Source organism: Apium graveolens, chromosome 4 (assembly GCF_009905375.1).
Source record: "Apium graveolens cultivar Ventura chromosome 4, ASM990537v1, whole genome shotgun sequence".
NCBI classification, from domain to species: Eukaryota; Viridiplantae; Streptophyta; class Magnoliopsida; order Apiales; family Apiaceae; genus Apium; species Apium graveolens.
The window spans coordinates 146,324,284-146,338,296 of record NC_133650.1 but is presented as its reverse complement, the minus strand read 5'-3'; the positions used below and the strand labels follow the sequence as shown (position 1 = coordinate 146,338,296).

The 14,013-nt window shown below is 31.7% G+C and overlaps 1 protein-coding gene across 1 annotated transcript; it reads right to left on the bottom strand.

Annotated features, from left to right (window-relative positions):
* Positions 1-9,527: 9,527 nt before the first annotated feature.
* LOC141719052 (uncharacterized) lies at positions 9,528-13,199 on the bottom strand. Its single transcript, XM_074521437.1, has 6 exons — positions 12,404-13,199; positions 12,271-12,333; positions 11,415-11,842; positions 11,106-11,330; positions 9,906-10,007; positions 9,528-9,752 (listed from the first exon to the last, which is right to left on the bottom strand). The coding sequence occupies exons 1-6, from the start codon at positions 13,197-13,199 to the stop codon at positions 9,528-9,530; spliced, it is 1,839 nt and encodes a 612-aa protein (XP_074377538.1).
* Positions 13,200-14,013: the final 814 nt, after the last annotated feature.

Genomic DNA, 14,013 nt, shown 5'->3' with positions numbered 1-14,013 from the left:
TTCCTGTAAATCAGCTTCCTTCCTTAATTGTTAGTCCTCTCGTACTTAAGTTCTGATATCCATCTTCTGATATTTATCTTCTGATAATCTAAGTTCTGATATCCTTAAGTTCTGACTTCCAGTAAGTACTGATTCTAGTAAGTACTGATATTTCCTGTTTGTTAAGATATGAAAAGTAAACATGAAACATATTAGACATGACATCTCAAATATATCTAACATATTAATATGGAATGAAGTTAGTTACTTTGAAATATGTAAAGTCAATCGTGGGGTGAGAATATGATATTTCTTGATATTTTGATTGTACCAAAATATGTATATTTTAATTGTTAATTTTCTTTAGATGATTTCATAAATCAAATTATTAGTTGTTGCACAGAATCGTGAATATAATGATTGACGATTATTGAATATCATTGTCCTATTATTGAAAAAAAGGAATTAACTGTAAAGTAGACCTAAAATCTTCCAAAATTAATTAGTATCAAGTACACATACAATATATTTTTTAACCTTAGAAGTTCATAATAGGAGCCTTAATCAATTCATTTTGTAGATTTGATCTAAAGCATAATGATACATTGATTTATAACTTGGTAATTACTTATGTAAATCTGTCAAGAATATTATTTTACCAACAAAATGATTGACGTAGATATGAGAAATTTATTATTACAATATAACATATCATATTCACCCATACAGTGAACACGTAAGTGAGCCGATTACACATTTTAATTTATTAACAATTTCAGATTATGCATGTCTATTAAAGTCAATGGTTATTTGTAATTTGTATTATGATGATATTATAGCGTGAAATACAAATGTCAAAACTTCATAAGAAAAATTATTCTACATATTAATTAGCTCGAATAAGCAGTAATGTCTGTATTCCGTAGTAAGAGCATATTAAATCTTAAGAAATCCACAGTTGACAGTTTAATATGTACCAAAATTTTATAACAATATTTTATTTCAAAGCATTGTGTTGATCAATAATTAATTGAAATATCTACATTTGTCTTAGACGTATATTATTATTTTTAATCCAATTACAATTAAAAAAAACAAATTGTAAAAATATATATAATCCGGCTCCAAATAAAGAAAACGATACCAATTGTATATTGGAAACTATTACAAATTTAGCATGGGAAGATGAGTGAACATATATAACAAAAGGACACAAAATAATCTATTAAAGTCGAAGGACCTTAGTAATGTGTATAGTGAGAATATTATGTCGTAAAATACAAAATTTAAAACTTAATAACAGAATATTAAGAAATTAAAAATCTCGAATAAATAGTAATATTTATAATCCGTAATAAGGGCATATTTAGTCAAATAAACTTTTTGTAACAAAAACACGAATTGTCAACTTCTATGTTAAGATTGCAATATATTGTTCTACAAAGAATCGTAGTTTTTTTGTTATTCTTATATGGGCATAATATTGCGATGATATTATGGCGTAGAAAATAAAAGTTAAAACTTATTCTGCTTATTAATTAGCTCGAAGTAATTAGTAGTAAGAGCATATAAATTCTCAAAAAATCTGCAAAATATAGTTTACATCGAATTTCAAGGGAGGAGAATTTAAGAGCCTGTCGCTTAAATGCGCTTTAACTTCGTTCACGTGGTTTGTCGGCTATTGCGTGAGCCCGTAATATTTACCCAGTGCGCACCCGAAGAGTAGCGGCTGCGGGATACCTACGATAAAAAAAAATATGTACAAAAATTTGATAACAATATTTTAGTTCAAAATAATTTGTTGATCAATAATTAATTGAAATTTCTATGTTTGTTTTAGACGTCTATTATTATTTTTAATCAAATTACACTTACAAAACATCTTATTGCAAAAGATATATAATCCGGCAAAGAATGGCAAAGAATTAAAAAAATATCAATTTTATTTTTAGCATGGGAAGATGAGTGAACATGTATAACAAAATGACACATAACACTCTATTATGAATTCTGGTTATTTGAACTGTGTATTGTGAAGATATAATGGCGTAAAATACAAAACTTAAAACTTAATAACATAATATTGAGAAATTAAAAATCTTGAATAAATAGTATTGTTTATAAACCGTAATAAGGACATATTCAGTTAAATAAACTTATTGGGAAAAATAATTCACGAATTATTAACTTTTATGATAAGATTGCAGAATATTGTTCTAAAAATAATAAATGTTTTTTTGTTAGTAGATAAATGATATTTACTTTCTCTTTTAAATGTTATTTTTAAAATTTTAACATATTCATAATTATGTAACTAAATTATGTAATCTTACTTAATATTCATAATTATGTAATAACTTATAATTCTTTTATTACATCTTTCCAACTAATTAAACATAAATCATAATTACACATAGAGATGCGTGTTGTTTGACTTTTTAGTGGTTAAATAGTTTTTGGTATTTTGATCAAAATAAACCCTTGCATGCAAGGCCTCATTCAAAGTGAATACTACAACTAAACCGCAATCCAACTCTGCATGGAGCATCGGCTGAAAACTTTTCCATCTGATCATTCAACAGTTGTCACGGAGGTATGTTTTTACTCTATCCTTCAATTAGGAACCTGATGATTGAATATCAATATCAAATAGATGTTTACTGTCTTCGATTTGTTCAATCATGCTCATGTTTATATACAAATATGTATAGTGAATAGCCTACATTTATGATTCTATGAAATTAGTTATTAAGATTAGTTTAGGATTGACAATGTAATCTCGTGATCACATTGTGTATTGATTAATATTGGGTATTTTTTCATATAGTATTGTCATATTGTATGTTGACTTATATGGTGAAAAATCAATCCAATTCTTTTAATTATGTCGTTGGTAGTCTTAATCTGTTTTGGCTAGCAGTGTATGTTGTGATTTTGGTTATATTGGTTTACTATTGGGACAGTCATTATAGATATTCAACTCTGCTATATTGATTTGTAATAGTATCTGTCATGATTGTATTAAGAGATGTTTAGCATTGTGGCTGGAGTTTGCATCTGACCTGATTCACAGCAGCAAGAGCTACTTCAATATTTTGTAATCCATTAACAAAATGATCACGCTTGGATTAGAAGCCAAAAAAACAATAATATTACAATTGTTGCATTGCACAGGTCTCGGTAATTGGCCAATTAGACTTAATAATTTGTTGTTGCTAATTATACTTATGTATATTATTCCATCTCAGCAGCAAAACTGTGAGCCTGTTAACATTCCAGCATTCATCATTGAGGTCGATGCCACAATGCAACCTCTCATGGATGAATTGGTAAATAACTTACTCAATTGTCCCAATACATGTACTGACTATCATAATTGAGTAAATGAATAAGTATTTGCTTATGTCTTCGGAAATTACCACTCTCCATTGTTTTTACATATGGTGAAAATCTTCCTGGTAATGGATTAATAATGCTACCAAATGGCCAACATCTACAATTCTCTTATGAGAAAAACAGGGAAAGCTTAACTGGAGTTGGGGAACTCAACAATTTATTCAAAAAAGACATTGGTTGTAAACTTCTTTTCTGCTACAAAGGTGAAGGAAATTTCCGGGGTCACATTTTTGATAAGATGGGATGTGAAATAGAGTATATCATACCAGAAAAACCGAATTTCTATGTGGCCAAACGAGGTAAAAGTCTAATATGCTCTTCACTATATGGCTGAACATTGCATTATTTTAAGTCATGATTGTAATTATACTTTTTACAAACATGATCAGCCAATGTTACCGGAGCTGGATGGAAAATTTTAGCTGAAGCTAATAAGAATACAATCTATGATGGCTTAGTTGTAAGTTATTTTCTTATAAACTTGTAAAATGCTTTAATCGGGAAAAATTTTTATATACATAATTGAAATACATAGGATAAATATGTTTTAACTTTTGATGCAGGATATTCCATATTCTTTCATGGCACGCTTTGGAAAACATATTCCCGATGTTGTTCTCCACTGTTTCCCTTTGGATACAGTGTTTACAGGTTTTTTTTCCAAATATGACAAAAGGATTTTGGTCTCTATAAAATTCCAGCATATATTCAACTCAACCTGGGAGATTTTATTGTGTTCACCAACTGGAAAGCTGGTCGGTTTGATGCTATCATTTTTGACAAATATGGAGTGCAAAGGATATTTACACATCAGACCCCAAAGTCTGGTGAGAACTCTAATAATAGAAACTCTGTTATACAGTATGGTCATATTAATTGACGATCATTGCTGAACTTACATAAACTATTTTTGGTTTATACTGAACTGATTGTTTACCTCCATTTGAATACACATATTTAAAGATACAAATGTTCTTTTTTTTTATGCAGAGAACGTCCAGGGAAATTAGTTCGGGAATAATGGAATGGAGATGAATTCGAGTGAAAACATTTCATGACCATGGTTGCGTGTCTGCCGATATTCCAATATTTTTAACTTATGCTTTCAACAAAGAAATGTAATATTGATACATTCGCCAATTGTTTTGGTATGGATTTCACTTTAAGACGTATCATTGCAAACATGGCATTTGCCATGTTTGCTATTACTAAATTGTTATAATTATTAATAATTATTGACTGAAGATAACATTGGACTTATGTATTAATTCCTTGGGTGATTTCATTAAGGTACTTACCTAATCATAGTATCAACTCATGGCCTATAAATTGCACATATGTAGTTGCGGTTTAATGAAAGTGGATATAATAACCCACATGTAGATTTCAAAACTATGTGAGTTACACTTTTATTATAACTAATATCTCATAATACTCATGAAAACTATAGTTTCACAATGATGGTTTCAATGACCACAAATTTGGAGACTCGGGGATTTCGTAAGTTCTTTGCTGCTACAAACTGACCACATCTAATAACTTTAAGGTTATCTTCCTATGGCATGATTGATTCTGGCCAAAATATGCCCAATTATGTATTCTGCCTAATTTGTAATTATGGTTTTGGCATCACAAAATCTATAATTATATAATTGTTATCTCTATCATATCTTTATTTATTGTAACAAAATATTGTATGCCACAATCTATCTTGGACTACATACCAAATTAACTTCATTTACATGTTCAAAACACATATATTATAGCACATTCTTCATCTTAGTTTGATCAACAACAAACAATAATATTCCATTCAACGTAAAGTCTAGAAATTACAAAACTTAAACTACCAAATGTTTTAATTTTCGTACTAAATTCAATAAAATTGCAAAACATCAATCACAAACATCACCAAGCAAAATCTTGAACAAAAGTAACTGCACTTTGCAATGACCACAACCTGAATTCCATATGTGTGACATGGTTAAACGTTGATTATAAAATTCACCTTTTTCACGGTACTTCTCTTTCACAGTCAACTCACAAAGTGAATACCAAAGCTGTTCACCAAAAGGATTTCCTTCAATCCTGTTTATCGGGTCTTTATTTCTTGCATTTGGACAAAATTTAGAAAGAGGAAGCAAATTGTCTACATCCGATATGTACCAGTACATATTCTCAAGCAAATGAACAATGTCTACTAACTTCGATTTAAGATCAACCATTCCAACAATATGAGACATTTCTTCAATAACCTGATCTTTTTAATATGGTCTGTACACGGCTCTAAAAAAACAAAACTAAAATAAGATGGAAAATGATTACCGGAGAGAAAAGAGAGAGTTTGAAGATTATGATCCACATTATTGCGCATGAAAAGCATTCGAACCGAGTTATAAAATATAGCTTGCTCAACTTCAAGAGAAATGGAAAAACGAATAAAGCCATGGAATTGGTCACGCCTAACTTTATGGTACTGGTATAGAGCATCCCATTTGAGCTTCTGCAACATCTCTTTAACTTGGATTCGGCTTGCTTTGGTGAAATATGTCATCAACAACTTTCCAAATATGTGAAAGCTATCAAGATCGTGTATTATGAATGCAAACAATATAGACATAATATCAGTATTAATGGTGAAAATGTTAAAGTTTGCCATGATGTAGTGAAGATAGTGATTTGGTAATGAAGCAGAATTAGAATGATAACTGATTATGATAAGGTCTAAATGCAACGGTTATATATGTAAAGGAGGGAAAACATGGAGTTCTCCAACTCTGTATAAATATAAAATGGTTTATGTATTCCAATTAACTGCATTGAATGTGAAGAAAAACTTTTCACTTTCTACTCTACTTTAAAGAGTTATAACTTCAGAAATGCGTAATGATTAAATGGAAGTAAGTTGGATTATTGGAAAATACTATTACATCATTATGACTTGTAATAATAAAAATAGTTGCCAACATATTTTTGCCTTGTGGGAATAAACATAATCATGACTTTCATTGAATAACATGTCAGTAACAAAATACAGCAATGTAGGTAATCGAAATAAATAGGAATGGAGAATCCATGTAACATCAAATCAAACATATTTTCACATTCACATATTTACTAAGTACAATAATTATTTACATTGATATATAAAACCCATTTGTACATTATTTTTACATTTTTACATAAGGATTCAGTACTTATATATAATTAACAGGAACAAACACAAATAATTGAATATGCTTAGAAATTCACAGCAACACCATCTTGAACTGGTTTATGGTTATCAATTTCAACATCTTGAAACCGGGCTTGTGGAGGGCCAATACTTAAATCCATATTAAGAAATTCTTGAATGTTGTCAACAGGTCGGTCCAATGTCTGCAAATCATGGAGATTTTGTCTACCAATAGATGCCAAGCGTCTTGCAACAGAGTTCCTTTATGAATGTACCAAATTAATTTCATAACGAATGTAAGGATCATTAAGACGTGAAAGGATAAATCTGAAAGTGCTCCTAGTATGTGGTGTTAATCCGTCCTCTCTGTAGTACTTGCATTCACGGTAAGCCTGGATATTATCAGTCTCAATGATAACACGTTCATACTGGTCTTGAAATGCTCTATGCATTCCTATCAAAACAGCCCATAAAGCACTATTCAGATTAGTTAGGCCTGGAATGGTGCCATATGTTAATCTAAGAAGAAAGCCATTTGAATCTCTCACAACAACGTCAATGCCATTTCTATTTTGGCCTTCAGGAGCATTCTGAACAAGTTCACTGTAAACATTTATCTTGATCCAACCTTGAGCAGGGAATTCCCATACACGTTCAACATGTTCCATGATTACCTGTTTTGTGTTTTTGGTATTCTTACTAAAATGTTTAAAGATCAACTAATCTCAACCATAATGACAGACTTCTATATATACAAAAAAAGGTACAGAGATGTGACTGTTGGGGAATGGATGTTGAGTTTTATTTATAAAATAGTTTTTTTCCTTAATAACTAACTTCAAACAGTTATAACTATATAAGATTAACTACCTGTAACATATATAACTAAAAGCAGAAATCGAAAATTTGGTGTTCCTCTTAACATTGCATTAAACATTAAAAATGTGATTATCCAAAATTTTGAATTAAACGACAAACAAAACCAAAGAGCAATCTTCATAGATTATAATATGAAAACAAACTTGAAACAACCGGAAATAATGTTTAGAGTTCAATGTGATAAAGAAATATCATAAATAAAAGCTTAGGAAATTGGATTGCAAGATCAAGTGTCGCATCCATGCCACAAAATAGATGCACATCATCACTTCTCCTATAATATTAGAGCATTTTAATGTAAGATACGCATACGTTAAGAGATTAACTCAAAAAAACTATTATTACTATTTACCATTTTTATCTTCTTACTGACAGATTTGCAAGATCCAGGGGTTTTTAAACTCTCAGCCTGATCAAATGACTATAATGCAAACGTTTAGTCAATAATGTTTAATTATATTCCAAAATATGCAATAACAGTAATTTATGAAAAAATTCTCATACCTCTGACAAATCAAGGGTAGGGAAATCAACATGATTGGATGATTCAGAAGTTGACATGGCATACATGTTTGAATCATACATGTCTTGGGCTTTGATGATAAAATTTTCAGAAACATATTTGGCTGCATGAACTTCAACAACAATAATAATTTCTTTCCCGTCCATGACATGTAGAAATGCAGGAAACACTTTAGCAGCTACCTCTTCCTGTTTTGACAATTAAGTCATCAATATAATTGGTCTGTATTGCAAACAATTTATAATATGGAAACAAATTTTAAAAATGTAATTGATTGAACCTTTGTTTGCTTCAAATAAAGATGTGAAACGAAGCATCCTATGAGCCGTTTCATAACACAATTCATGAAAAGAATGCTTCATGAGAATGATTGATCCACAACAACAGCCTTTACACTGAATCTGTGAGTGAAAAAAATTATTAAATAATTTAATATTTCGTAATCCAAAGAAATTGTACCAACCGAATGTTAAATATATTATTTCCTATGTGTCAATACCTTTTCTCAGCAACTGGAAAAGTGTGATTACATTTACCGCATTTCAATCTATTCCCAACTTCAACAACTTCTAAATGACATTTGATACATGAATATGAAAACCAATGATGTCCTTCCTCCAACTTAGCAATTGTCAAACCACAATACAATTTCTTCTGCAATTGATAATTTTGAGGATAATGTTATAAATGGAAATTATATTGCATATAAATCTAAGATAATGATCTACAACTTCTGTCAAAAAAGAATTAACCTCAACACTGCCAGCAACATTGTCAACTAATGTTTTCAGATTTATAAACTCATAAGGAGAGGCCAATGTTAATGCATAGCTATTATCCGCATCATCCCTCGACGGCTTGTAGCCTTCAAGTTCAAGCCTACACATTATATAATGTATATATCATATGCAATCTTGACAAAATATGGAAAAGGAGTAAATGTTTATAAGATTGTACATGTTTCTCATCTCAAGTACACACTCATCATCAAGATTGAAGTATACTTTCGAGGATGCCAAGCTGCTGATTTGAAGCGTATCTAAAGTTTTAAAACAATACGTATCTTACATAAAATGTAATCTAATATAACCGTGTATAACCTTACTGACAAATTAGTATATAGCATAAAATACTAAAAATCAAACCATTGTATATTCCTAGCTTTACGCTTGTCAAGATTACAATAACATTTTCCTCATGGTTATATTCCTCATATTGATCACTGACAACTTTCGCCATATCTCCCCATATACCAACCTTGTGCTTGTTGCGACAATGTAATCAAGTAAACATTTAATTATTTATTGATTAAGGTCCCAAAATTGATAACGACATAAAAATTAATAAAAAATTGTATGTTAAATTAAAAGAATAACCTTGCATCACAAATCTTGAATTGAACAATATCTCTATCTCCAAACTTAGTGGGGATTTTTCTTACTTAACTAAAGTCTTCAACAACTCCAATTATATCTACAATTTATAAATACATGGATTGTAGTCAAAACTTTTATAACAATTGTTAATACGAATAATAATAAGCAAAATAGGAAAGATGAAGTAACCTATGGCAAATTATGGATTCTCTTTAGGACCATATTTTCTAGCTTCATCCATCAAATCACCCAAATCCATAAATTTAAATTTGTATTTTGGAATCATAACATAATCGGTGCATGGTTGGAAAGTTGTAGCATTTGTAAATCTTATAGATGTGTCTGTAGAAACAGGCTTTAAATTCCCAGAAGCATCCCTAACCATAAACGTGTCAATAATATAAACAACTCCTTCAACAATATTCTTCCCAATAAGTTTCCAAGTATCAGCAAAAGCAAATGCATGAATATGAGTATTCAGGACATAGTATAAAGTGGCAAAGTATAATCATAAATATCCATTCTAAAAATGTAAACATAATCAATATAGAACGAAATCAACAGATTAGGTAGTTACATCATCATCAAGAAGAATGAGATTCCAGCCTTTCGTTATTTCTGATTCAGAAGACACAGTAGGCCACATTCTTGTAACTATTGCTTGATCTTCCAATCTGACCTAGATTTGTCAAGACTTAAAATATGTTCAAACATGAGGGCTTCCATATTTGCAAGATTCTGTGAAAACAATTTGTAATTTAAATTAAACAGGATGATCTATTATTAGAATTTAAAATCACAACTCCTGAGAGAGCTTACATGTTCTATTCTTAATGGAGGTAATGAACTTAGAATATCACACCGATGTGGTAGTCTTTTTGTAGTCCATTACCTTACATTAACGGGAATGATAATTGATGACATGCTGTTGAATGAAGTGCACGACAAACATATATTGCGGACTTGATCTTTCCCTTTTAATACATGACATAAGGCATGTAAAGGGATAATCCAATCAGCCTTTAACTGAATCATAAACATATCCTTTGATTGGATAGATTATTATTTGATACGATGAGGATCAATGTGATTGGCTCAGCATCAAGTTAGTTAGATGGATTAGTGGGAACTAATTATAAATCTTTGTTATATACATGCCATTCTTTTTTATTATTTTTAAATACAATAAATTGTTTTTCCAAACAAAATGACATAAATTATAATAAAAACAAATTCAACTGTTAAACAAATCACATACCACGAAATAAGGATTTCAAGTACAAAATACTCATGGTCAAACAATTACAATAAGTTAGTTAAATCAAATATGATCATAATTTAGGAAGGTTGTAAAAAACTTCTTCAAACACAACATTTGATGTTATATTTGTGCTTTTCCCATTATCGTCATCAATAAGAATATGTAGTCCTTCTGGAGATGTAACACGGGATATTGTAACGTATAACTGACCATGAGAGAATACGGGCCGAGGAAGATACAATCCAACTGTGTCCAATGATTGACCTTGGCTCTTGTTCACAGTCATGGCAAAACATATTTGGAGAGGAAATTGTGTTCTTTTTAATTCAAATGGCCAATTCGTGTCTGTTGGGACCATATCGATTCTTGGAATTAGATGTTTCGTACCAACTTGAGATCCACAGAGAATTTGACATTTTATACTGTTTTTTTACAGCTAGTAACTATCATCCTTGTACCATTGCATAGACCCATAATCTGATTTAAATTCCTCATCAACATAACAACAACTCCAACCTTTACTTTCAACTCATGTTTAGGCATACATGGCATATTTATGGAGTTTAGATACTCAACTGGAAATGACGAATCAAAGTCATTATCTTCAACACCCCTGTCTTCAATTGAATCTTGGCTGAGATAAGTATGCACATTACCCGGAACGCTTTCAAGAATCTGTGCATTGATGTCATCAACTACAACGTTTGTTGGAGTCAAAATAGATCTCGATCTCAGATACTCCTGTGAACGCAAGTTATTCTAAAAATCTGGATATATAATGTCAATTAGGGTTTTAATGGGACTTTTCAAGGGACTCTTGACAACATATTCATCTGGAACTACAAACTCAGTTTCAACATCTACATGATGAGTATCAATGCATTCAACTCTTCCGTCTCCAATCTCAAGTTGCCATTTACTAAAGTCAGCTATTACTTTATTTTTAGCTTCAGAATTACCTGAATGTAATCTCATGTTCTGACTGAGAAGAAAGACCTTGCAAGATTTCCAAAGCCGGGATTTGTTAAATGATGCATTCACTATTTTAGCCCTTCCAGCCTTAGGCAGAACAGGTAGTATCTGTCGAAAATCGCCTCCAAAAACAACTGTAATACCACCAAAGGGTCTTTTTCCTCGTTCTACATCAACGGCAGCCATAATATCTCGCAAGCTTCTGTCCACGGCTTCAAATGCATAGCGATGCTGCATTGGAGCTTCATCCCATATTATAAGACTTGTGTGCTGCATCAACTCTGCAATGTATGTACCATGTTTATTCCAACAATAGAACTCTGATCTAATTTAAGCGGTATTTTAAACCTAGAATGAGCTATTTGGCCCCCAGGAAGAAGTGTAGCAACAATTCCTGAGCCTGCACCAGGAAGAACAATCTTTCCTTCTGATCGAAAACATGAACAAAGAGTTTGCCAAAGAAAAGTTTTACCGCATCCACCGCTCCCGTAAACAAAAAACATTCCACCTTTATTTTTGTTTACATTATCAATAACTGCATTATATACATCCAGCTGCCTTGAGTTCAGATTTTTATGAGCTTTATCATGATTAAGTCTCAATTCTTCTTTATTGTAGCTAGTTTCCTCAACAATGAGATGATTGACAAAAGTGTAGAAAAATCATTCTTCAGGAAATGGCATCATATGATAATCTCTTAAGGACTTACCAACATCATTTAACAACTTTTCAATCTCTGCACACAAAAAAACGTTGGTAAATGTTCCGACATCTACATAAAAATAATAAAAATAATACTACAAAGTAACAAATGTATCATGTATTTAATACTGATCACACACCTGCTAAAGCATATTTCTGGATTTCATACTCGGACAGTGTTAAATGAATGTTATCTGAAATCTTACGCCTAATATAAAGAACATCGTTTGACAATGCTAGCAAGTGTGTTTCCCATAGTGCAAGCGGATCAGACACTGAACAATTTGCTAGTATATTAACAAACATAGCCTGAATTTGGGTTGGCATAGCTGAGAATGCATTTTCTTCCAAAGTATCATGCCATTGCTTGTCATTATTCAACAGACCAAGAGCACCACATGCTTCCTTAAATGTATCATATGTAGTTCCATCAATAGTGTGCATCTGAGAGAAAGATAAATCACATTTACATCTAAGTAACAGCATTCGAAGATACAATAATTCACCAGTTGTTGCATGAACCTTTGCTAACCTCCCAACCACATCACCTCTTTGTCTAAGCTTCCATTTAGCAGTTTTCTTTATCCATGTAAACTGGGTGGGAAAGTCAGAATACGTAAAATTTCGAGCTTGTGGAAATTCACTGTTAGCTCCAAACCAAGCCTCTAGTTTACTTTTTTTGGAAGTCGCGTTATTGCACACATTCTCCAAATCTGCAGAATTCTGAAAATTCAGGTACTTCTGACCGGGAAAATGTATTAGTAAGCGTTCAACACTTGGGGAATGATGGTGAATGTCAAACCCAAAAATTCTCCATGATGCTTCAGATGCATAAACATATCTACCGTCAAGAAAATTCTTTACCTCATCCAAATTCTTCACGGATCTTGCAGTTTGTTCACTCCCTGATTTGTTACTTTTCTTATTCAACAACATTATAGCAGTTTCATGACCCTTTAAACAGTACTTGAAGAGATATTTCAACAATCTTGAACTGTTGCAAATTTCCAGATTTATATGACACTGAAACCGCCATCTAAATTCTCTATTTTAGAGTATTTATTGCTTATCAGAGGTATACGTTTATGACAACCCTCGGTTCCCCAAGGAAACAGTAGTGGATATTGCAACTGCATGAAATGTTGATTTGTTTCATATATCCTCATCAATCCTTCTTATTTGGAATTCACAACTGTGTCTCTAAAACCACCAGTATCCGTATCATCAGTAACAATGAAAGCAGCAACTTCATCAAATGGAGTAATATGGTTTGGTCTACCGCTAGAAGATTGAGATGATATGAGGACTAACTTAAACTCATCCAGATCTTCATTTTCAAACCGCATCCGAGCCATGCGAAAAGCTTTGACTAACTCATTGTTCTTGTCTAACATACCTAAAAGTTCCTCGACAATATCTGGATCAACATTGTCAGAAGCACCTCCCATTGTATTGATTCTATTCTCAACCTCATTCTGCGTATCGTATATGTAGAGCTGGAAAAATTTGGGTGAAGATCCATCTAATGGTACTAAACTCCCAACCAAATGATAGTTTTGACCTTGTAAGCGAAAACAATGCGGAGAGCTACCTCTGTTTATCGAGTTATCAATCTTACCACCGGTGGAAGTGAATTGGAACATGCAGTTGTACACTCTTATGTACTGTTTAAAATGCCTCGATTTTTCACCACCTAGTAACAAAGAAGCTAGTGGTTCTGGTGGCGGCCTTTCTTTTGGCAAATATATCT

What these genes read in the sequence shown, in the direction of transcription:
- LOC141719052 (XM_074521437.1), bottom strand. Translation starts at nt 13,199, where the DNA reads ATGTTGTTGAATAAGAAAAGTAACAAATCAGGGAGTGAACAAACTGCA. An exon ending in CCAGAAATATGCTTTAGCAG is followed by an intron (nt 12,334 to 12,403) that starts GTGTGTGATCAG and finishes ATTTTTATGTAG; the next exon opens with ATGTCGGAACATTTACCAAC. An exon ending in TTGTAGTTCCAGATGAATAT is followed by an intron (nt 11,331 to 11,414) that starts GTTGTCAAGAGT and finishes TTGCGTTCACAG; the next exon opens with GAGTATCTGAGATCGAGATC.